Source organism: Salvelinus fontinalis, chromosome 5 (assembly GCF_029448725.1).
Source record: "Salvelinus fontinalis isolate EN_2023a chromosome 5, ASM2944872v1, whole genome shotgun sequence".
Taxonomy (NCBI): domain Eukaryota; kingdom Metazoa; phylum Chordata; class Actinopteri; order Salmoniformes; family Salmonidae; genus Salvelinus; species Salvelinus fontinalis.
The window spans coordinates 35,596,476-35,620,888 of NC_074669.1; the positions used below are offsets into that span (position 1 = coordinate 35,596,476).

Consider the following 24,413-nt stretch of genomic DNA (forward strand, 5'->3'; position numbering starts at 1 on the left):
CCCGTAAAGAGAGGGGCTGAGAACGCTATGCACACAGCTTGCCAAAAACATGGAGCTTTTCTCCAGCTTCTCCTTAAAGACACAGAGAGAAGTGTAAGAAAGAGACTTGAGCGGCAGTTAATTTCCTTTCTTTTGGTGGCTTTCGCTAGTGTGCGCTGGCTCTCGAGTCTTTCCCGGGAAGATGTCTGTTTGATGGCGTCTCGATACTGCCGCCGCATCGCTCTAAGGCGGTCCCTACTGTTAAACGACTAGCCTATTGACAGGAACTTCACCGTTTCCCCCCCATTTACCAATACCTTTACATAACTTGGTGTGTGTGTGTGTACCTTAAGGCCAGGGTTGGCTATGAGGCGTGTGTTGTCACTGAGGTAGGCTGTGTAGTGTTCCACCATGCGTTTGGTCTCTGGCTGACTGAGGTGCTCGTAGGGAGAGGAGAAACTCCCTGCAGACAGCATCACCGTAGGGCTCTCTGAGAGAGAGAGAGCGAGAGAGAGAGCGAGAGAGCGAGAGAGCGAGAAAGAGACAAAAATGAATAACGACTTACAGTTCTACAAACATTAGCAAGCTGTGAGACAAAGAACGCTAAAAACAGCCGCGGCATCATCTTTCAAATGCAACCTCTGCCTCCAGCCTGGGTTCCTCTGCCCCAGTCATTGACTGTATGGCCTTAGCCTTGGTTCTTACCGACGGTGGCCAGCTGTTTGAAGTGCAGACAGGAGGAGGGCTGTCCCAGCAGGTCCAGGCGGTGATAGAGCAGCTTGGAGCTGGGAGCAGTGTTCAGGTTCTTCAGGTGTTTCACTGGGATCTCTGGCTGGACGTACACTATGCACAGGATAAACGATGTGTCCTGGACCTGGGGAGAGGAAGGGGTTCATGTGTTAACGGGGACATCCCTGGTGCACAGACACAGCAGTGTAATATAGACACCGGGTGGGACGGAGAGAGGTGGAGGGAGAACAGGATGGCCGTTTTGTGTAGGAGCTTCGACTTAGAATAGAGACGTACAGAGCAAAGGCACAGCTTGGTAGCCTAGTGGTTAGAGCGTTGGGCCAGTAACCGGAAGGTTGCTGGATCGAATCCCCGAGCTGACAAGGTTAAAAAAATCTGTGTTTCTGCCACTGAACAAGGTAGTTAACCCACCGTTCCCTGGTAGGCCGTCATTGTAAATAAGAATTTGTTCTTAACCGAATTGCCTAGTTCAATAAAGTTTTTTAAAAAACACATATTTTCCTATGAGATTTGTACAATCCATTGATAAGATACGACTGATCTGAACTTGTGGTTTAGAAACTCTAGAACTCACACTCCTACTCCTGTCCGGCTTCTCCTCAAGTGTGTTTACCGTCAGATGTCACCGCGAGTGTTTTATGACCCTGCACACCCGCACACGAACAGGCGGTCCTTTCCCAGCACTGCTGCCAATGAGATAGATAGATAAATGTGCTGTGCGTAAGGACGACGCCAGCAACAGACAAGAGCGACTGCCGCGTACGACTCGCCTGGCCTCGTCCACATTTTTCAATGAACCACGTGGAGTGGATCTGTCTGGGAGGCTGCGGCACACCAGAACCTTTTAGGAGCTCTGGTACAACAAGACATTCCTAAGCAAAGTTATCCTTTTAACGCTGACCTTGACAAAAAATATAGAGGCAGGAAGGTCAACCTGAGCATGATCAAATAAAGTTAGTCATTTCTAAATGAAACCACTTTTATAATTACCCTTAAGAGCTGTATGCTGTAGGTAATTGCATGAATTTTGACCATTTTACCTTTATTTAACTGAGCAAGTCAATTAAGAAAAAATTCTTATTTACAATGACGGCCTAGGAACAGTGGGTTAACTGCCTTGTTCAGGGGATTCGTTAACTGCCATGTCAGCTCGGGGATTCGATCTAGCAACCTTTCGGTTACTGGCCCAATGCTCTAACCATTTAGGCTACCTGCCGCTCCCATTACATTCATGACATTTAGAAAAGAGCTTGTTTTTCCACTCACAGCTGTCCCCCACTTTTAGTTATGAAGTTGAGATGTTATTGATACAATACAGACCAAATTTGAAGTGTTGAGTTTTGTTTGCGTGTTCCATGGTCCTGTAAAGATAGAGGGGTGGCTGGGACAGGCAATGTAACATTCATACTGTTTTTTTCAGGAAATGTTTTTCAGCTCTTGAAATTCTCTGTAAAGCTAACTTTGATCAAGGTTTCATGGTCTATAATTTGTTTTTCCTTTTCATTGTCAGTCTCCTTTTTTTTCTTTTTTCGGCATTCTGGTGCCCTTAACATCCATAACGGTTGTGGACGTGACAGATCATATCTTAGCTTCGGAAGCTTGTGCATTCACCACATTTTGTGTGCTTGTTCTGAGATGTATTTTTCATACTTTTACTGAAGCAATTGTTGATCATGCATTTCTCATACACGGCACTGTTTTCTTTAGATAGAAAGAGACGTGTTTCTGTGAATAGTCCTGGAGTGTCTTTTTAAAATCCAGTGTCCAGAAAAGTGGATCGGCAGTATAGGCACATGTAAATTGTTGATTTATATATATATATATATATTTTTTTACAATATTTCATAAATGTTTAATATATTCATATATTATATTTGTGTCTACATTCAACTGGTAAATTTGTGTCTACATTCAACTGGTAAAGGTTCATTTTGATATACATAACAAGGGGGAGTCTTGGTCTTGTATTCCACTGGTCACACCACATTTCAACATGGACATTTTGCTAATGTTCGTTTGAGTTGTTCAAATGAGATTTCAACCTGTATTCGCTCAAAAAGACCGCCAGAAGTTTGTTGAATTCCCAATGTGTTATCACACTATGATTTCAACCATCTGAAAGCACAACCAAATTCCAATGGAAAAGCCATGTCTGATTGCTTGTTTAGTGGTCATCGAAGTGTACTACCACTGCGCTTTCAGCCATTTAAAAGCACAAAAAAGATCAAATGGGATTCGAATGTCATACGTTTTGTACTCATACAACTTAATGTGTTACCACTGTGCTTCATCTAATAGCACAACCAAATGACATGGATTGCAGTTGAGATGACATTAAAAAAAGTACATAGTGCAAGTGATCAGTGCTGTTCGAGACGATACCAGTATCGTGATATTTTTCAACGGCAAAAAATGAAAACACTAAACTAAACTCTTGTGTCCTTTAAAAACCTGTTGTATGATATCTGCTTTAGCTTGAAAAATAAATCAAATGCGACTCTGGATGCAACACAATATTAGGAAGGTGTTCTTAATGTTTTGTACACTCAGAGATCTCTCAATCATCGTCACGATAGCACATTGGTAGTAGTCAGTGACAAATAAAGCTAACCAGGTCTGGTTTTAAACCCTGGATGGGAGACCAAACGAATAGCTGTAGATGGATCAACTCTCCAATAGGAGGTGCTGCCCAGCCTATAGTCTATTTCTGATAGTGGAGTTAACGTTGAAGATCTGACGTTGTTTCAAAGGTACACATTCAACATATTTCGTACAAGGTTTTGGTTACAATCAGGGCTTAAAATTAACACCAGGGGTAAGACGTCCATTTTACCAGCCAGCCACGTTGGCGGGTCGTCAGGACTCCACAGTGCGAGCATTTCACTCACACTTGTGAATAAAAATAGTCAAGTATGATTACCATTTATAGTCAAATAAATGCCATAGTAGCTGTTTTCAAAGTATTCCTGCCGTTTTGTTTCACAGCCGGTAAATGAATCGCACAACGTCAAAAGACCTACGAATCCTATAGCCTATCCCACCTAAAGCTGCAACACTGCCTGGCTAGGTTGTGCACACGTAAAGAGCTGATTTAAAGATTGGTTTTTAGAAGCGCTGTGCACAGGCATGACAGTTGGTCTACTTTTCTTGAAATTAAAGTCTACTAAAGTGAGACTTTGTCCTTGTGCCTCTTGGCTAATTGACATTGTTTGTTCACAAGCCAGATTATTTTTCAATGTTTGAGTTTCAACTGCTAGCGAAGATAAGACAACGCAGCTTTTAGTAAGACTCCATCTCATAGGCACATGACTCCCATGCCGTGTTACCAGGTAACCTTCCGCCCTTAAAGGGGCAGGTGAATTTTTTTATCTAATTTGTGATATTTTGGTTAAATGGCTGAGGTCGCAAAAAAAAACAGAAATAAAACGATATACCACATTACTTCTTACTAGTAATACATTTATTGTTTTAGAATCATTACAAAGCATGCTCATCTGTTTTTGTGTGTTTTGTTAGTGTAATTTTAGCGGGGGAAAATATTCTGTCTGTTAAACAATTTGAGTGGCTGGAGATTTTTAAATCTACCTGACAGTGGCTGGTGGACCAAAAATATAGTTTTAGAACTTGGTTACAATAATGACAATCCTGTGGTTGAAATTTCACACTCAACAGTTTGCGTTGATGCCTTTTTGTCAAATCCAATGTATTTTCCACGTAGAAGCCACGTCACAATACATTGACAAATTACGTTGAAACAACGTTGATTCAACCAGTTTGTACTATTCGGGCTGGAATATCTGTAATTATGCAATCGTAAGGCACTATGCCCTTCTGGTGACATATTTAAAAACATTCCAAATGACAACAAATGTGCTCGGATAGACTCGAAAGTAATAATGGAAATAATATTTTCAAAATGATCATTTTTGTGTTCAGCCAAGCCTTTCCTTCGAAACGGCTATCCATGTTTTGACCTACGACTTACAAACTAAACAGACCTCTGCTAATATATTCAGTCTCCCCAAAAAGCATGTCAATTTCATGTAACATCCATAACCTCTCTTATTTTCTGTATTTCTCCAACATGCCAATATTTAGAAGTCCGCTTTCTTGGGTATACACTCCGCCCAAGGGTTACTAAAGACATCAAGAGTTTCATTTATATGTTGTTTGTCCATTCTGTGAGGCATTAAAGTTGTGATTTTGCAACGTAATGTCCATAACACTGCAATTGCCCCTCTAATGCTTGGGCCAAGTAATAAAATAAAAAAAGGCCACTATTAAGATGAAAATTCTGCTAATTGGAGCTGGAGGAAAAGAAAACAAAGACGCAGCATTGCATTGTTGGCTTGCTCTATTATTGAGAGGGGAGAAAAAAGAAAGAGAGGGGAAAGAAAGAGAGAGAGGGACAGAGGGGAGAGAAAGAGAAAAGAGAGCTCTAGAGAGGAGATATACGGAGTCAGAGTTAAACGGAGACGGGCGGCGAGCGACGGCAGTGCCCTCGTACCAGTTTCCATGCGTAGCTGACGTTGTAGGCCTCCCTGCTGGGGTCTCGTAGCCGGTTGGTGTGCCAGGACAGAGAGGAGTTGGTTGGCACAGCTATCACCTGACTGCCCAGCGGCAGACTGGAGCGACACAGGGAGCAGGAGGGTTAGCGTTAGCAACAACAATTAACGCTGTCCGTACGATAACACCGAGCGTGAATTGCAGTCCGTTCAACAAAAAAAACGCCTCAGATTACAATATGTAAATAAAGATTGCTATAACAGAGAGCGGATGAAAAGGCATCCAACTACCTTAGTAGCCCACCTCGAGTTCCCAGCATCTACACAAAACTGGTGAAACCGCACCTCTCGGTCGTAGACCCCTAAACCTTAACTCACCGGAGTATGTTGTCCCGCACTACGGGGAACCCTGGGATGTTTTCATAGTGGATGATGTCAGTGTGCAGCGGAGGCTCGGTCATCAGGTAGGGCCGTGTGAGGGACGGGTGCATCAGGGTGTAACCTGGGTAACCAAAAACAACAGCAGAACAGCGGTGTCAGGGGATCTTCACAGGATCGAACCACACCTTACCCCAGGGGCAAGCTTACTACTCCCTGGGCACGGCAAGGCCAAACCTCCCCTACTGCTGTGGTCCCTAACCATTCTCCAGGCAGGCACCAGTGAGCTCAGAGCAGCAGTAACAGTAAGCTATGGAAGAGTGAGAGCCCTTACGAGGGAGGAGGGAATGGGGGGGGAGGGGTTGTACTTTAATGAGGGTAAACAAACGGCTTGGCCCAGTGCCAGTTCTACGGCTGTCTGTTTCTAGCAGCCAGCCGGAGGGAGCAGGTTCTCTCTGACAGACAGAGACACAGACACAGAGAGAAATGAAGGAGAGGGGGAGAGAGAAATGAAGGAGAGGGGGAGAGAGAAATGAAGGAGCGGGGGAGAGAGAAATGAAGGAGCGGGGGAGAGAGAAATGAAGGAGAGGGGGAGAGAGAAATGAAGGAGAGGGGGAGAGAGAAATGAAGGAGAGGGGGAGAGAGAAATGAAGGAGAGGGGGAGAGAGAAATGAAGGAGAGGGGGAGAGAGAGAGATGAAAGAGAGGGCTAGAGAGAGACACAGATGAAAGAGAGGGCTAGAGAGAGACACAGATGAAAGAGAGGGCTAGAGAGAGACACAGATGAAAGAGAGGGCTAGAGAGACACAGATGAAAGAGAGGGCTAGAGAGAGAGACAGATGAAAGAGAGGGCTAGAGAGAGACACAGATGAAAGAGATGGCTAGAGAGAGACACAGATGAAAGAGAGTGCGAGAGAGAGACAGATGAAAGAGAGGGGGAGAGAGAGAGACAGATGAAAGAGGGGGAGAGAAAGAGATGGAGGCGGAGAAAGAGATGGAGAGGGGGAGAGAGAATGAGAGATGAAGGAGGGGGAGAGATGAAGGAGAGAGGGGGGGGGGGGAGAGGAGAAACACTCATCTCTGACCTCATTACCTCCACACTATAACAGTCAATTAACATTACAGCATCATTCTACTCTCCACTGAACTGTCTACCTTCTGTCTAATTGAGTGGCCTATTAGTCAGAACACACCTAACAACTTTAATAGCTTCATTAAATCGCGGTTTGTTCATCGAATGACAGTGTAATAAGTACCATGCTGCAACAAGCCGTCATCTGACAACATACCCATTACAATAACAATACTGCCAGCCATTCAGATTGTTTACAAAAACCTAACCTTCCCTGGCCAGCCAAGGAAACCTCCTCCTTTATTTGAAAAGCATTCGCAAAAACGACCTCTTAAATGCAGCCTTTGGTGACACTAAGCCTCTCTAAAAGGCAAGCCTAAAATGAGTGGCAGAGAAGTAGCGAGCCAAAACTCCACCTCTCGCCCCTGACTCAGTCTCTCTCTGTGTGTGAACAGAACCACTGTTACCCTGGACAGCCCTGCCCTGGTGATGTCACCTCACGGCCTGTCAGTGGGTCTGTCAGTCTGGCCGTGTGTCACAGCCAGGTAGTTCCCCTAATGGGGTGTAAACTTAATGACTTTCCCTCTCAGGCCTGCTGACCTGCCTCACTCAGACCCGGCGGCCGTGCCACTTTCATATTTCTACTGGACCTCCCAGTCGGTCAGGGCTCTGAAGAGCCACTGCCGTCTGTCCTGGGATGACTAGAGGGCTGAGACGGGACTTGCCAATGGAACCTGTTCTCCGTGAGAATAATTGCTCCAGTAGGAGTTGTATTAACTACATACCAGGTTTTTCTGAGCCTATGCAGAAGTTGTGAGCACACACAGGAAAGAGCTTCGTGTTTTATTAGTCGTACGTAAGGGGTATTCGTCGCCCGACAAAACGAAACAAGAAATAATAAAAGACAAGAACACGAACATAAAGTAAAATGTCAGTAGAACAGAAGGAGAGATAGGTATGGTACCTTTGTTGTCTATGAGGAAGGTGTAGGAGGCCAAGGAATCCTGGTGGTAGGTGACGTCCTCGAGAATGTAGGCCAGGTTCACGTCTACTCCCACCACGCCTAGCAACAGGTTGCCAAAGTAACATGGCCGGCTCGCCGTCATGATGAAACCTGCAGGGTGGAAGACACAGGTAGTTAAACAACCGCACTGATTGTTTTTCACTGAGCCGAAAATCTATCCGATTCTGTTCATAAATCCTTCTTTACCACTGATCAGCAGCTCTCTGTACCATAGTTCCATTATGTGCACGTAAGAGCACATCTGGTCCCAGACCAGTTTTTAGGTCCCAACTATAACCTAAAAAATTACAACCGCCATTTTCTTGATTTAACTTAACAGAAACTGGCACAGGACCAGTTGTTAGGAACCCCCGTCTCCCATGGGGTCCTGGTAGGGCAGGCCAAAACAGAACTGGTCTAGCATATATATTTGTTAACACTGATTTAGCATCAGATCACTGTACCCTAGCTCTAACCTTAACCATAATGACCCTAGCAGTAAGACTGGCCCTGGATCAGTATATAAACCCACAGTGGGCTCCTGGTAGGGCAGGCAAAAGCAGAACAGGCCTAGCATATATTTATTAACACTGATTTAGCATCAGATCACTGTACCCTAGCTCTAACCTTAACCATAATGACCCTAACAGTAAGACTGGCCCTGGATCAGTATATAAACCTACAGTCTCCCATAGGGTCCTGGAAGGGCAGGCCAAAGCAGAACTGGCCTAGCGTATATTTGTTAACACTGATTTAGGATCAGATCACTGTACCCTAGCTCTAACCTTAACCATAATGACCCTAACAGTAAGACTGGCCCTGGATCAGTATATAAACCTACAGTCTCCCATAGGGTCCTGGAAGGGCAGGCCAAAGCAGAACTGGCCTAGCGTATATTTGTTAACACTGATTTAGGATCAGATCACTGTACCCTAGCTCTAACCTTAACCATAATGACCCTAACAGTAAGACTGGCCCTGGATCAGTATATAAACCCACAGTCTCCTATGGGCTCCTGGTACGGCTAGCTGAAGCGGACAAAGTCAATCATGCGCTTGGGGTCAGATTTTATAAACCAAACGTTAACTGTGAGCCACTAAAACAAACTGATCTAGGACCAGTTGCTAACCCACCGTCTCCCATGGCGTCCTGGTAGGACAGGCTGAAGCGGGCCAGGTCGATCATGCGGTTGGGCAGGTTGATGTAGAAGCGTCCCACGGTGGTCTCCAGGTTACTGAGCTGGTTCAGGACCATCATGCTCCCCTTCACCACCGGCAGCGCCGAGCGGTCGGGCACGCCGTACTTCAGCGAGTTCTGCTCCGCAAGGTCGCGCAGGAACGCTAGCTCCTTCAGACCGGTCACACCCTCTGTGGAGGAGGGGAGAGAGAGATTTGTTATCATTTTTGCGGCTTCATGACTCAAAGCAATACGATTCGTTGATACACTGACACGCCTACTCAGTCATCCCGATCGTTCTCACTGGGGGGCATAAAGCAGCCGCCTAGGAGATCCTCCTGAATGTATTGACGTCAACGTAGGAAAAGCACGCATAAGTCCCCCAGCATATTCCTTTATCATAGAGGACAGACTAGAACGACCTCTCCAACATGGCTGGCCCGACAGCTGTCACTGGGCACATTTGACAGGGTTTAATGTGGAACGCATGCATGCCAGCCATATCACCGATTGGATTAAAGAGGGGGGGTCAAGCCTTATGCTTAGGGCCCTGGTCTGATCAGATGATAAGACACATGGGAATGTGAAAGGCTTCAAGTCAATACAGCCAGGCATATGTGGACCGCAGGGTCAAACTGGACATCAGAGCCAGCTTCGTTGTAGACGGACGTTTGGCGTTCTCTGCAAAACTCCATGAAAGAATCTGTGGCTGATTTCACTGGTTAATGTTAAAAGCATAAATCATTCTCCTGTTTTTTTTCCTCTTCCATATCTGACAGGGCATTTGAGAGATTGAGTCGGTCCGTGATCCACAATCTGGCAGGAGAGACTGGAAAGTATTATTAGACAGCTACAGAGCATTAACAGCCCATTCCTCAAGATTTCCCGCTCCAGCCATTTGGCCCTTCTAGTTCTAGCATCACGTCGACACACGCACGCACTAAGTTCAAACATCAGAGTTGATGTAGGAGAAAAGACCGTTGACCTTTTAACAATCAACAGCTCACATCTGGACACACGCGGGCCTCTATCGACTGATTACAATCGCCTGCGGTACACAAACAAGAGCTTTCTGGATACAAAGCTACTCAACTTAGCATGATTGTATATTTCTGAATCCTTTTCATCACCGACCCTTTTAAACAAGCAACGCTTGACTGTCACACACACACTCTCCCTTTGAAGTCTTTAGACTCGAGGCTCTCTCCGAGTCTCTCGTTTTAATTTCCCCGTGAAAAAAAAAGTATTTGTGCTAATTCCAGACTAATGCAGGCCCTGTGGAGGGGTCTCTCTGTGTCGGACGTGGACTGAAGGATGAGGAGAAAGGGAGGGAGGCGAGACGGGTAAAAGAGAGGGACAATAGAGAGGGGGGAGGGGGATACATCACAGACACACTGCAGAAAACAAAAAGCCCTTTGAGGTTCCTGAGCACCTCTTGAGTCCACACTCCCCCCATCCCCCTTCACATATGACACATCCATCCCAACCCCCCCCCCCCCCACCCCTCTCACACCTTCCTCCTCCCCCATCCAGGTGGCTGGGTAGGTCCAGCAATACTACCCATGACACAAACACATCCACTACGGATCATGACTGGTACAGCATTAGTCACATTACAAAACATACTGGATTCTGAATTCCAATTGTAAAACCCCCCGTGACACTTTCAGCCATAACCATGACCTTTCCTTTTCTCTTGATGGAGCGAATCTCAATGCGATTTCTGACCAAAGACCAGCGCGCGTGGGGTCGAGGGTGATTTTGACCACAGACCAACCGCGTGTGGTGGAGGGCTCCTACCGTTCATGAGGGCGTAGGTGAGGATCATGACTGAGTTGTTGAGGTGGCGGTTCTCCTCTTTGACCACGCGCAGGGTGTCCCTCTTCTCGTGCTCCGACGCGTCTCGGGACGTGATGCCAGACGACAGGTAGATGATCACCATGTCCGTATCTGACAGGAACACACACAAAAAAAAACGAATTACACACTTCCTTGTTCATGAACCCTTCAACTCACAAATCCTTTCTCGAGTCACATTTATTTCAACCATTAAATAAATACACAAATACATTGACACAAGTGTTGAAAAATAACAAGTTGCCATTTCCTATAGAACAAGCCTCAGTGGCCAGTGCTAAAGACCGCATTTCCCATGGTGCCCTGTTCTTACTGGTGAGTTGGCGGGTGATGTTGCTGGTGTTCCGGAGCAGCTGGAAGGCCTTTTGGAAGCCCAGTGCATGCAGGGTAGGGTTGTCGGAAGCCTTGAGGTTGTTGACGAAGGTGCTCATCTTCCTCTTGGTCTCGCTGGTGGCAGGAGACAGGTAGCTCTTATAGCACGGGTCCAGAGAACAGGACCGCACCACCTCCGCTGAGGACAGGATCGAGACCTGGGGGAGAGGGAAACAAAGACGGACACTCCCTTTTAGCCTTATCGCAGATGCATTCAAACGACAAAGGGTGGGATCAAGATTGTCATCCCTGGGCATACGTAGTTCTTCGCTTCAGAGGGAGGAGAACGAATATGGATGACTTGTCGGGGGATAAAATGGGGGCGAGGGGGGGGGGGGGGGGTGAAGGGGAATTGGGGCAGGGCAGTAAATTAGGGATGGGTAATTAAATCAGAAGAGTACTCCTCACCTTGTCATGTTCGTCTACGGAGCTGAGGACGACGAGCGCAGCGTCTCTGGCGATCTGCAGCTGCGTGTCTGTAATGGTCACGCCGTGATCGATGATCACCACAATGTGTTTCGATTGGGGCCGCACCGCCGACACGTACACTGGCCTGCGAGAACACACAGATACGTGATGAGGACACACATGGTACACACACACACACACAACCACACATACCCGTACACACAAATCTAACACATACGCTCAACACAATCCCACTCAAAAACATACACAAACACAGTAATCTGTTTAGAATGGCGGTTTATTGACACCGGACAACATTCTCCCATCGTCTGCCCCCAGGCTGGTAACCCTATCCCCGCTCTTATCTCCCCACTGCTTCATGGTGGCCTGAGCTGAACTGAAAGTTCCCAGGGCTGTCCCCTCTACCTCCGGCTGCCCTGAGCCCTCCACACACTGTTTTCACAAGAGATCCCCTTTCCCAGGACTACTGTTGCTTTTGGGAGGCACCGCCAACGCTTTTCCAACCATCACCACCCTTTGTCAAGATCCTATTGCCAAACCCGTTTGTGTCGGACAAACCTAGTCGAAAGTTGAAGTGAACAACAGTAATCGGTTTTCTTTTCCTATTAAAATAAGCTACATGTCGATTTTTTTTGCATTGTAATTGCTGAAAATGTCCATACTATATCTGCAGTAATAGTGGAATGATAGTGTTTTCCCGTTTTTATTTTGATGGTGTGTGCGTTTTTGGGCCCATACAAAATCGTATTCTGATTATGCAGCCTTCCTTTTTGACAACAAAAGACAGTCCGTCCGTCTTCTATGGTCAAATGGGAACGCTGCACCCTCCCTCTTTTCCATCAGCGTCACTCAGAGGGCTGGTCATCTCCTCCCAAGCAGAATCAACAACGGCAGACGTGGGCAGTAGAAAACACCCTGGATGCTAAAATTGCAGTTTGGGACAAATCAAGCAAACGCTTGCGTAGGGAACCCTTATACCAGCTAAAATCTCTGTGGCATATCTTTTCAATGACCAACAACATTGCATTTTCAGCTGTTTGAAGCTGGTGTACAAAATCAAAAGTAAAAAAGATACTCAAGCAAAACTTTAGGGGGGGGGGGGGGGGGGGTAAATCCAGGAGAGGGACGAAGAGGTGTTCGAATTCAGCCTAAGTGCTGTTGCAAATCGCCTCGTTTCCAAGAGGGGGCTGCATTTCACATGTAACCCCTTTAAGATCTAACTAACCAACACCACTGCCCTTTGTAAAACTCCTAGTGCCAAAACCCCTGTTTAGGACTAAATAAGTCTATAAAAGGAGACGGCTATGGGTGTGACTGAAGTGACCAAAATCATCTGGTTAACATTAGAGCAGGCAGGGTAGTCGATGAGGTTCGGAGGGCCAAACAGAAAATTGGTTATATTTCCTAGCTGTCAAAATTAGCAAAACAAAATGTCCCTTATCCGTTGTTTTTGGAATTTTCAATGCTCCCTGACTAGCTTTCATTTAAGGGATTGTTAGCGAGTTGGACATAGTCAAGAAACTGTATGAATGTTAGTCCATTATTTCTACACAGGTTTCGATTTGGTTTTAGTCATTTGATGTATCTTTGAAACCTCTGTATTAGAGTCTAGCAGCATTCCAAGCTGCGTTGTTTGGTTGGTTTTGTGTCTCGTATTGATCAGTGTGGTAGCACAGCACTAGAAGGCACCGGAAGGTGAAAGGGGACGTTTGTGTTCGTGCCAGTCATTCTGACCATTGATATTTAAATTGGGTAAATATTCCAGAATAAATTACACATTTCTAAATGAATGCATGTATTATGGTTACAATAGGTCATAAGCCCCATTGTAAATTGTAATCAGTCAGAAAACGTATTGATAGATCCAGAAGCGCATACACTGTAAATACTCAAATAAGACAAGTGTATTTTCGGACTTTAAGACCACAGTTGCCTACCTAGCTAATGGCGCATCCAAACTACACCTGAACTATATTGAGACTAATTTCACACATACTGTATAATAATAGACGTGGCCTTCCTTTTTGACAACAAAAGACAGTCCGTCCGTCTTCTATGGTCAAATGGGAACGCTGCACCCTCCCTCTTTTCCATCAGCGTCACTCAGAGGGCTGGTCATCTCCTCCCAAGCAGAATCAACAACGGCAGACTTGGGCAGTAGAAAACACCCTGGATGCTAAAACTGTCAAATCCCAGCTAAGATTTCAAATGTTTCCCCAATTTCAGCAAACACTTGCGTAGGGAATCATTGTACCATCTAAATTGACAATAGTCTAATGGGTGACAAGATGAGCTATTGTCAAATTGAGAATGAAGAGACTGATGACCAGCGCAGCGTGCATTGGCGAAGGGAACGATTGCAATAGCCTATAGGAAAGAGCAGATTCTAAGGTAAACGAATTCACCTTGCTCTCCCAAACAGCTCTCAAAATTGTGAGGATGGGCTCGGTTTCAGAATATGACTTTTTCCTGGAATAAACGCGGCTCGGCGAGTTCCTCGTTCGAGTACTGGCGACAATCAGCAATAGCCTTTCTATTTAATTCTGTTATATTCCATTATATTCTTACTGTAAAATATGTGTGTGTTGACAGTAGTAGGGCAGGGGAATATAACCACGTGATGTCTGCTAAATTAACAAGTTGATTTCACTGGAATGGCAAAGCCATAAAGCCCTGGCAATTAAGTACAGATAAATAAAACTCAAAAACAAGCTCTTTTGTTCTTTTGAAATAAATAGTATTTTATGACCGTTCTAAACAAAATATGAATGGATTTCTTTGCGATTGTGTATATTAAAATGTTAGATTGGCTGCTATTGGTACTCGTCGAGGCCCTGCTATTCTACTGTTAAATATGCATATGTCATTTTGACCGTCATGGTGCTTTTAGGTAGGAATGATCAGAATGTCTTTATGGTATTTATCTCAAAGTATTACTAGAGTGTAAAATACACGTATTTCGGAAAAGTCAGGGGTCCAAGGTTTTTATTGAAATTAAGAAATTGAAATGACAAAATGTAAAAAACGGTCAGAAGGACAGTCTTGGTGGTTCTAGTCTTGAGTCCACATTTGTCTTTGTAGCCAGCCAGGGTGAGGGCGACATCATTTTTCTCATCGCTGAACGCCAGCTGGCTGGTTGCGAGACACTGGCCTTTGAGTATTTGGTGAGAGAGAGAGAGAGAGAGAGAGAGAGAGAGAGAGAGAGAGAGAGAGAGAGAGAGAGAGAGAGACACCGACAGAGACGCGAGAGAGAAGAGAGAGATGTCTTTCACCAAGCTAAGCCAGAGAAACCACAACAGTTGGTGAGAGATTCCAGTGGTCTTCACTGGTCTCAGAACACATTCCTGCCAGGGGCATCAAGGGCATGTGTGGTCAGGGAGTCTGTCTGTCTCAGAGAGGAGAGGAAACCCCAACAACCCAAGAGCAGAGGATAAATACTATTTACATGTCCTCTTCACTGCGCCACACAGGAACAAAGGAGAGGGAGGAGGTGGAATAGAAGAATACTGGTTGTCTGTTCCTCTTTGCCTAGGACGTGGCCATCTTGGAGAGTCAAGAGCAATATCTTGATGTGGCCACGCAAAACTTAAAAATGTGTGAGGAAGTGATGATTTACTGTTACAATGACGACTCCATTCTTGCCTGTGTGTTTTGGGCTAGTTGACTGTACTGGTTCTCCGAGTGAGGCTGTGTGATAGTGTTGCTGCTCTGCTAACGTGACATTACCTGCTGCGGTGCTCGTAGTTGCCCTTGCAGTGGAACTTGTGGGCGGGGAACACGGTGAAGATGCCCTCCTCTGAGCTGAAGTACTGCCACTTGATGCCCGGGTTGGACTTCAGGTTATCTGCCAACACTACAGAGGAGAGAGGAGCAGAGGGCGAGGTCAGTTCTGTAAAACGGTAGGCGGGATTAATACTCAAGAGATCCCGAGAGAGCGGTAGGGTTGATACAGTACAAAATTGGAGGGAATTCTGGGAGATGAAGGATTGCGGAAAAAAGAAAAGAGCTCCCTACATGGCTATCATTTTGCTCTCCTTCACCCACTCTTTAAAACTAATTACCCTACAGGGGGGGGGGGGGGGGTTCATTCTGGTCTCTCAGACACCTGTCAGAGCCCACTGGTAGATGGCAAAACTTTCCATATCTCCTCTAGTCTGTGTGTGAAAGATGAGAGCGAGCTCACATCCTATAAGGCCCTGCATAAACTCACATTCCCAGGGTGCGTGTGTCCCACTGGATAGCAGACTAAACTGCTTATTCCTGCCGTATAACCGAGACGGATTGTAATAGTTTCACTATAGTGTGTGCTCTTAGTAGTTATACAAGGTGCCGTTGGCATGCAACACACGACGACACAAGGCCTAGCTATTTTAAGCCAACACCTTCTCTCAGAGCATCAACAAAAAGTGATTTTAAATAGATAAAGAGAATGTAAGAATTCCAAATCGCAACAGATAAAGGCGGACATAGTAACGGCTAGTGGTTCGTTACGTTACTGCACTGCAGGCTGATATAACGGCAGCGTCTGCCAGGGAACTGGGCCAAAGTAGATGTCTAAACAAACAGACTTATTGGGTCAGAGGAGACGGCGGAATCTTCAGAGAGATCAGATCACAAACCCTGCAGCTTCCTCTCTGTGGAGGGGGGGGGGGGGGGAGAAGGAGAGAAAAGTAGGAGGAGAGAGCGGGGGAAACAAATAGAGCCAGATTCCTGAAACCGTGTCCAGTGGTGTAAAGTACTTAAGTAAAAAATACTTTCAAGTACTACTTACGTAGTTTTTTTTTGGTATCTGTACTCTACTTTTTTTTTTTTTTTACTACATTCCTAAAGAAAATTGTCATTTTTACTCTATACATTTTCCCTGACATCTAAAAGTACTCGTTATGTCTGAGTGTTGGAGTGTACCCCTGGCTATCCTCACATTTAAAAACAAGAAAGTTTGCCTAATATAAGAAATTTGAAATTATTTACACTTTTACTTTTGATACTTAAGTACATTTTATCAATTACATTTACTTTTGATACTTAAGTATATTTAAAACCAAATACTTTTAGACTTGTACTCAGTATTTTACTGGGTGACTTTCACTTTTACTTGAGCATTTTCTATTAAGGAATCTTTACTTTTACTCAAGTATGAAAATTGGGTCCTTTTTACACCACTGCCCGTGTCAACAAAAAACGTGTGCGTGTGTAAAGTAAGCCCTTTAAGATAGATAATAGCAAACACGACGTCACCGTTGAAAGTATTTAGCCGCGCTACCTTAGAAAAGACATGCATGTCAGAGCTAGCTACAACACTAACCGTACAGAGTCAACAGCATGTACACACAGTACCCGATATAGAGACACTACACTCTCCACTACAACACAGGAATGGATATGGGTTAGCGGCACGCTAGGACTTCCTACGGCGGCGGTTATTGAGCAGAGGCGTGCTAGCTTGCCATACATCTGCGCTCTAGGCCACTTCATCCATCTCCAGGCCTGGTATAAACAGGAACCACTTGGGATGTTGACAGTCTATAAAGAGCATGTATACATCGGCTAGGCTGCCAGCGCTTAATCCCGCCACCAGTGTTTAGGAAACACTAGAACCACATAGACGACAGGCTGAGGGAGCGCCGCTTCCTCTAACCCCCTCCATCCGCGCTCATTACTCAATCACACTTCCCATTCCCAGCTTCCCTCCTCGCCGCTCACTAACACTTTGGCTAAGTGCAGAGGGGTTAATGTGTCCACTGGGCAGGGGTGGAAAACGAACCTCACTCGAGTCAAACCGGTGCCCGGAGCGACGTGGGAACCGCGACCGAGAAAGGCGCCGGTGTGTCAGAGGAGATGAGGAGAACAAGAACCAGCAGGAAAGGACGAGTCCCAGGGAAAAACAGATGTGAAACTTCACCCGACACCTTCTTCGTATTTACTACAACCGGTGCCATCTCTCACTCTTTCCACCCTCGTTTATTCACTCACTTCTCTTGCTCCCCCAGTCATTTCTCGCTCTCCTTCCCTGGATAATCTGACGTTTCTTTCTCTTTGCCTCCCTTTCCTCCATTACAGTCGTTCTCCTCTTCTCGCTCCTAACCATCCTCTCCGTCCTCCTCCGGATAATCTGCCTATTCCTCCTCCTCTCCCACCCTCCCTCCCCCTGCTTGTTTAGACTGGGCGCAGACAAATGGGGACGATGGATGGTAGCAGAGGCTTGAGGTCAAGACGGCCTGAGAAATGGAGGCCTGGTGGTAACGCGAACTCCTGATGGCTGCCTTGGGATAATAAACTCCGGGGAGGTGACGATGAATCATCCTAATCTGCTCAGGGGCGGGGCGGCCGTGGATTTGGACGGAGAGGGTGTGAGAGACGAGGAGGCAGGTAAGAGAAGGGGCTGTTAAAAGTTTCTACAGCCCTAACACAGGAGGGTTAGTGTGTGTGAGAGAGCGGTTGGCTTTGCCAGTGTTTCCACACCGAGACCAAAAAAAATAATGACCATTAGCGAGAGCGGGATTAGGAGTCGAAAATAAATCGAGCAACCGCTGCAGCTGCATCAGTACAGTCGGCACTGTTCTGCCATGAAACGGACGGACGTCATAAAACGAACAGAAAGTCTAGCCGCAATCACAGCGCTCGTTGTTGTTTGTTTGGAGTGTGGATGTGGACTGGGAGCGTTCAGGTGCCGAGGTAAAACGTAGGACGTCAATCACGTCCGGTTATGATTTCGAGTGATTGGATAACAGCGGTGCAACGGGGGCACATGGGCAAAGCTCGACAAAGCCTCCTAATGTAGAATGATTAAAAAAAAACAAAAAAAACATCCTCTTACTGAATGGAGAAGCAGAACAGAGATCGAGGGCGGGGGGGGAGGGGGCATGGGGGAAACACCTAATTTGATGTCAGAATTTTCAGCGCAGAAAACAAAATCACTATTCTTGAATCAAAAGAGATGGAAAGAGAGCGGGAGAAAGAGGGGAGAGAACGTAGGAGCGAGGAAAGAACACAGTAGTTTAATAACGTGTGAAACAGGCACAGTTCATTATTTCCATCTGGGTCCTTTCCCTTTTAAGATTGAACGATATGGTGAGGAATAGTCACTTCTACGGGTTGCTGTTGTCATGGCAATTGTTCGTAAGCAAGGCCATGGCTGTCCATGTTAAGAGGTGAAGACTGCTGGATGAATGATGGGTTATGGGTTAGAAGGTGCGGGGGGGGGGGGGGGGGGGGGGTTGGACAACAGGAAGAAGTGGACAGGAAGTAAAGGGGAGCTTATTGTGGCCTTATGTCTCAATGGGGACGTATGGGAGATACACATGATGAAGAGGGGGTTGTGGGTTGGTAAGGGTAAGGGTGTGTAGGGGTAGGGGTAGAAGGTGACCCACCTGAGTTGAGGTCCCGTCCAGGGTTAAAGGCTCGACTGTTGACAGTGGGGGACAGCCGGTCACAGCAGATGGTCTTGGACACGTTGGTGTTGAAGTTACCGTCGAACCTGAACCGAGACAGAACACATCACATTAGCGACAGCACAACTGCAAAGTAGATTTCACTTATCCACCATAGAAGTAATATCTCTCAGAAACAGCCACGGCTGGAGGGAGATGCAGAGAGATAAGCAAAAGGAAAGAGGGGACATCAAGGAGAGGACTGAACGGGGAAATACACAAGAGTGCTGACGCAAACTGTAGCAACCGTCTCAATGATGCCCATGCTGTGTGTGGAATATATGCTTCTCTCATTCCCAGTAGACGCACCCCTTGCATGCATAGGTGGGGTACATGTAGTGGGGGGGGGGGGGGGTCCTCTAAGCCCAGTCGATACCCTAACACAGCATTACATTGGGTTGTCAGCCCCCGGGTGCCTCCACGCAGTCATAGGAGCTAGTCTCATAGCAGCTAGCTCCCAGAGTGCCTCAGCTTCACTCATGAAGAGCTGAGAGAGGGATGGGGAGACGAGAGAGGGATGGGGAGACGAGAGGAGGAGAGAGGGGGGGTCCTCAGGGGAGTAGCCTGCTCCACACTGCACCGCGGCTGGGTCGCTTTGATCCCACACTCCCTTACCAGCTCCACTAAACCCCGTCCCCCTGCTGGCTCACATTCTGTCCTTCCTTGCACACAGAAAAACACAACCGACCACCGGTAACCCGCTGACACACACAAATACGCACGCCTGCAGACGCACGCACGTAGCAAGCCGCTATCCTCACCGAACGCACGTACACCCTCGCCTTCCTCTCTCCCCCCCCCCTCCCCTCTGGAGCTTGAGAGAGTGTATTTGATTGACAGCTGCTCTGATGTACCAGCTTCTTTGAACTTCAGACATTAAATTCCCATTAGGCTACATTCATTATTATTCTCCTTCAACACACTTTACACGCCGGGGCTAAGCAAAATGTGCCGGATAAAATAAAAAAAATACATTTGCAAGCGCTTTGAATTTGACATCAAAACCAGGAGAACGAGAGCGGCGCCGGAGAGAGGGATAGACGAAGAGAGAAAGGGGAGAGAGAGAGAGAGAGGCGAGAGAGAGAGAGAGAGGCGAGAGAGAGAGAGAGAGGCGAGAGAGAGAGAGAGAGGCGAGAGAGAGAGAGAGAGGCGAGAGAGAGAGAGAGAGGCGAGAGAGAGAGAGAGAGGCGAGAGAGAGAGAGAGAGGCGAGAGAGAGAGAGAGAGGCGAGAGAGAGAGAGAGAGGCGAGAGAGAGAGAGAGAGGCGAGAGAGAGAGAGAGAGGCGAGAGAGAGAGAGAGAGGCTGAGAGAGAGAGAGGCGAGAGAGAGAGAGAGGCGAGAGAGAGAGAGAGGGCGAGAGAGAGAGAGAGGCGAGAGAGAGAGAGAGGCGAGAGAGAGAGGAGAGGCGAGAGAGAGAGAGAGAGGCGGAGAGAGAGAGAGAGAGGCGAGAGAGAGAGAGAGAGGCGAGAGAGAGAGAGAGAGGCGAGAGAGAGAGAGAGAGGCGAGAGAGAGAGAGAGGCGAGGAGAGAGAGAGAGAGGCGAGAGAGAGAGAGAGAGGCGAGAGAGAGAGAGAGAGGCGAGAGAGAGAGAGAGAGGCGAGAGAGAGAGAGAGAGGCGAGAGAGAGAGAGAGAGCGAGGAGAGAGAGAGAGAGGCGAGAGAGAGAGAGAGAGGCGAGAGAGAGAGAGAGAGGCGAGAGGAGAGAGGCGAGAGAGAGAGAGAGAGGCGAGAGAGAGAGAGGCGAGAGAGAGAGAGGCGAGAGAGAGAGAGGCGAGAGAGAGAGAGGCGAGAGAGAGAGAGGCGAGAGAGAGAGAGGCGAGAGAGAGAGAGGCGAGAGAGAGAGAGAGAGCGAGAGAGAGAGAGGCGAGAGAGAGAGAGGCGAGAGAGAGAGAGAGGCGAGAGAGAGAGAGAGGCGAGAGAGAGAGAGAGGCGAGAGAGAGAGAGAGGCGAGAGAGAGAGAGAGGCGAGAGAGAGAGAGAGGCGAGAGAGAGAGAGAGGCGAGAGAGAGAGAGAGGCGAGAGAGAGAGAGAGGCGAGAGAGAGAGAGAGGCGAGAGAGAGAGAGAGGCGCGAGAGAGAGAGAGAGAGAGAGAGAGGCGAGAGAGAGAGAGGCGAGAGAGAGAGAGAGAGGCGAGAGAGAGAGAGAGAGGCGAGAGAGAGAGAGAGAGGCGAGAGAGGCGAGAGAGAGGCGAGAGAGGCGAGAGAGAGAGAGAGGCGAGAGAGAGAGAGAGAGGCGAGAGAGAGAGAGAGAGGCGAGAGAGAGAGAGAGAGGCGAGAGAGAGAGAGAGAGGCGAGAGAGAGAGAGAGAGGCGAGAGAGAGAGAGGCGAGAGAGAGAGAGAGAGGCGAGAGAGAGAGAGAGAGGCGAGAGAGAGAGAGAGAGGCGAGAGAGAGAGAGAGAGGGCGGAGAGAGAGAGAGAGAGGCGAGAGAGGTGAGAGAGAGAGGCGAGAGAGGGGAGAGAGAGAGAGGCGAGAGAGAGGCGAGAGAGAGAGAGAGAGAGGCGAGAGAGAGAGAGAGAGAGGCGAGAGAGAGAGAGAGAGGCGAGAGAGAGAGAGAGAGGCGAGAGAGAGAGAGAGAGGGCGAGAGAGAGAGAGAGAGGCGAGAGAGAGAGAGAGAGGCGAGAGAGAGAGAGGAGGCGAGAGAGAGAGAGAGAGGCGAGAGAGAGAGAGGCGAGAGAGAGAGGCGAGAGAGAGAGAGGCGAGAGAGAGAGAGGCGAGAGAGAGAGAGAGCGAGAGAGAGAGAGAGAGGCGAGAGAGAGAGAGGCGAGAGAGAGAGAGGCGAGAGAGAGAGAGGCGAGAGAGAGAGAGAGAGAGAGAGAGAGAGAGAGAGAAAAGGAGGCGAGAGAGAGAGAGCAAGAAGGAAAACCTTCTGGCCCCGATTTGGATTCAACATGCAAATGAGGGTCTTGAAAAACATCCCTGCTTTTAAAAGGAGTAAAAAAAATGTTTTTTTTTTTTGTTTTTTTTTATACGTAGAGAAAATAAATAAATATAGATGAAATAACCCCTGAAGCTGCATTGAGAGTGCACAGCGGATACAGAGCGTTTCTTTACACCAGAACCACACACAACACCGCTCTTCCATTATCTGAAGCTTCAGCTAGCTTATGACGAGGCCCCTGCCGGCATAATGTTCAATAACGAAGGGGGTTGCTATGCTGTGTTTCAATATCCTATAGGGAGGAGTTCTCCTCGCCTCGATCGGGGGAGATAATAGGAATACTGCAGAACGCTATTGGTCCTACGTTTGATTTGGAACCGTGGCGGCCGACTCCACCAAACCGTTGTACTGAACGCCTGTAGCCCTGTTATCCAGGGTTGGGCATGATGAACATTGAGATAAATGGATTGTATTACCGTGTGGACGCCGGTATGCACTACCACTGCTTCTGAAGAAGCTTGCTGTGCTACCGTATTCAATTTGACCGCAAGGAATACGGATATTGTTCTTCTTTCAAGAGTGTTTTACATCATCTCCACAGTGAGTTACAGTATTGCCCTGCTGAGAGAAAGACCCCCCCCCCCCCCCGTTCCAAGCCCCCCCTCCCTCTTTTAATCCGTCAGTGGACTAGCAATGCGTTTCGTTAGCGTAGCTGCCGGGGAGGATAAGAGGGGAGTGGCTCAATGGGGATTTGGGGAGCAGGGAGTGAGGGAGGAGGAAGGTCTCTTAATAGGGACAGAAGCATTTGGTCGGAGAGATAGAGGGCTCCTATCAGGCCGGGGTTTAAAGCCTGCTAAGTCTCTCCCCCTCCCTCCCTCCCTCCCCCTCCCTCCCTCCCCCTCTCGCGCCCCCTCATGCTCAAACAGAGGCTTCATTAGTTCACTCAGAGCAAAAAAACGGGAAAACCAGCTGACCCCACGTCCCTGATCCCAGCTCTCCCTCACAGAGACCAGTGCAGGATCAACACGCCACAGCCAGAGGAGCGGAGCTCAGTCACCAGTGGCCGATTCACATTAAAATTGCTGTAGCATTTTGCATCCATTTCCTAACCCACTGACTAGAAAGTCATAACGACGCGCAGGAGGTAACGTGTTCTCATAATACTCCTCCAGCAACACAACTGCATNCACCAAACCGTTGTACTGAACGCCTGTAGCCCTGTTATCCAGGGTTGGGCATGATGAACATTGAGATAAATGGATTGTATTACCGTGTGGACGCCGGTATGCACTACCACTGCTTCTGAAGAAGCTTGCTGTGCTACCGTATTCAATTTGACCGCAAGGAATACGGATATTGTTCTTCTTTCAAGAGTGTTTTACATCATCTCCACAGTGAGTTACAGTATTGCCCTGCTGAGAGAAAGACCCCCCCCCCCCCCCCTTTCCCAAGCCCCCCCTCCCTCTTTTAATCCGTCAGTGGACATAGCAATGCGTTTCGTTAGCGTAGCTGCCGGGGAGGATAAGAGGGGAGTGGCTCAATGGGGATTTGGGGAGCAGGGAGTGAGGGAGGAGGAAGGTCTCTTAATAGGGACAGAAGCATTTGGTCGGAGAGATAGAGGGCTCCTATCAGGCCGGGGTTTAAAGCCTGCTAAGTCTCTCCCCCTCCCTCCCTCCCTCCCCCTCCCTCCCTCCCCCTCTCGCGCCCCCTCATGCTCAAACAGAGGCTTCATTAGTTCACTCAGAGCAAAAAAAGGGGAAAACCAGCTGACCCCACGTCCCTGATCCCAGCTCTCCCTCACAGAGACCAGTGCAGGATCAACACGCCACAGCCAGAGGAGCGGAGCTCAGTCACCAGTGGCCGATTCACATTAAAATTGCTGTAGCATTTTGCATCCATTTCCTAACCCACTGACTAGAAAGTCATAACGACGCGCAGGAGGTAACGTGTTCTCATAATACTCCTCCAGCAACACAACTGCACCACCTCACTGGAGACCGTAGCCAGACAAGAACATCAGGAATGGCTGGGTGGTCTACGGCTTTTCCTCCCGTCTCCACGTAGTAAAATGACAACATGGACGGAATACCCATTAGAAGAATTTACAACCCTGTATAGCCCCTGTCGTTATCGAAAGACCCACAGCTGGCCAGCAAAACGCCTGTTCTTATCTCCACCAGCCTGCCTGGCTGGCTAGCGACCGTTTGTCTTTTCTGAAGCAGCTGTAACCATAGAGATACACTGAGTATAGCAAACATTAGGAACAATAATAGTGAGTATCAATCATCTACACTGATTGAAGTGGATTTACCAAGTCACATCAATTTAAGGATCATAAGCTTTCACCTGGGTCATTCTATGTCGTGGAAAGAACAGGTGTTCTTTATTTTTTGTGTACTACAGGCCTACGTTACTGGGTTTTGTGTAATACTCCGGCTAGAGGCATCTCTCTGCGTGCGGAGGGGGTGTATGTGTATCTGTACAGCGCTGCGGTAGGAGTGACAGTTGCGGCGGCTTTACCTGCACGCACACGACACTCAGCTAGCCGACTTGCACTAGAGGACAGGACGGGAGGTCACGGCTATGATC

The 24,413-nt window shown here is 47.6% G+C and overlaps 1 protein-coding gene across 1 annotated transcript in view; it reads right to left on the bottom strand.

The window, feature by feature from the left end:
• The window catches only part of LOC129855522 (VWFA and cache domain-containing protein 1), an 83,410-nt gene that overhangs the window by 14,539 nt on the left and 44,458 nt on the right, over positions 1-24,413 (bottom strand). The window contains exons 4-14 of the mRNA XM_055923281.1: positions 18,891-18,997; positions 15,247-15,373; positions 11,500-11,644; positions 11,033-11,249; positions 10,663-10,812; positions 8,820-9,053; positions 7,648-7,797; positions 5,613-5,736; positions 5,237-5,354; positions 685-853; positions 327-469 (exon numbers count right to left, since the gene is read on the bottom strand). Coding sequence (XP_055779256.1) covers positions 327-469; positions 685-853; positions 5,237-5,354; positions 5,613-5,736; positions 7,648-7,797; positions 8,820-9,053; positions 10,663-10,812; positions 11,033-11,249; positions 11,500-11,644; positions 15,247-15,373; positions 18,891-18,997 — 1,684 coding nt within the window. The remainder of the gene's footprint in view (positions 1-326; positions 470-684; positions 854-5,236; positions 5,355-5,612; positions 5,737-7,647; positions 7,798-8,819; positions 9,054-10,662; positions 10,813-11,032; positions 11,250-11,499; positions 11,645-15,246; positions 15,374-18,890; positions 18,998-24,413) is intronic.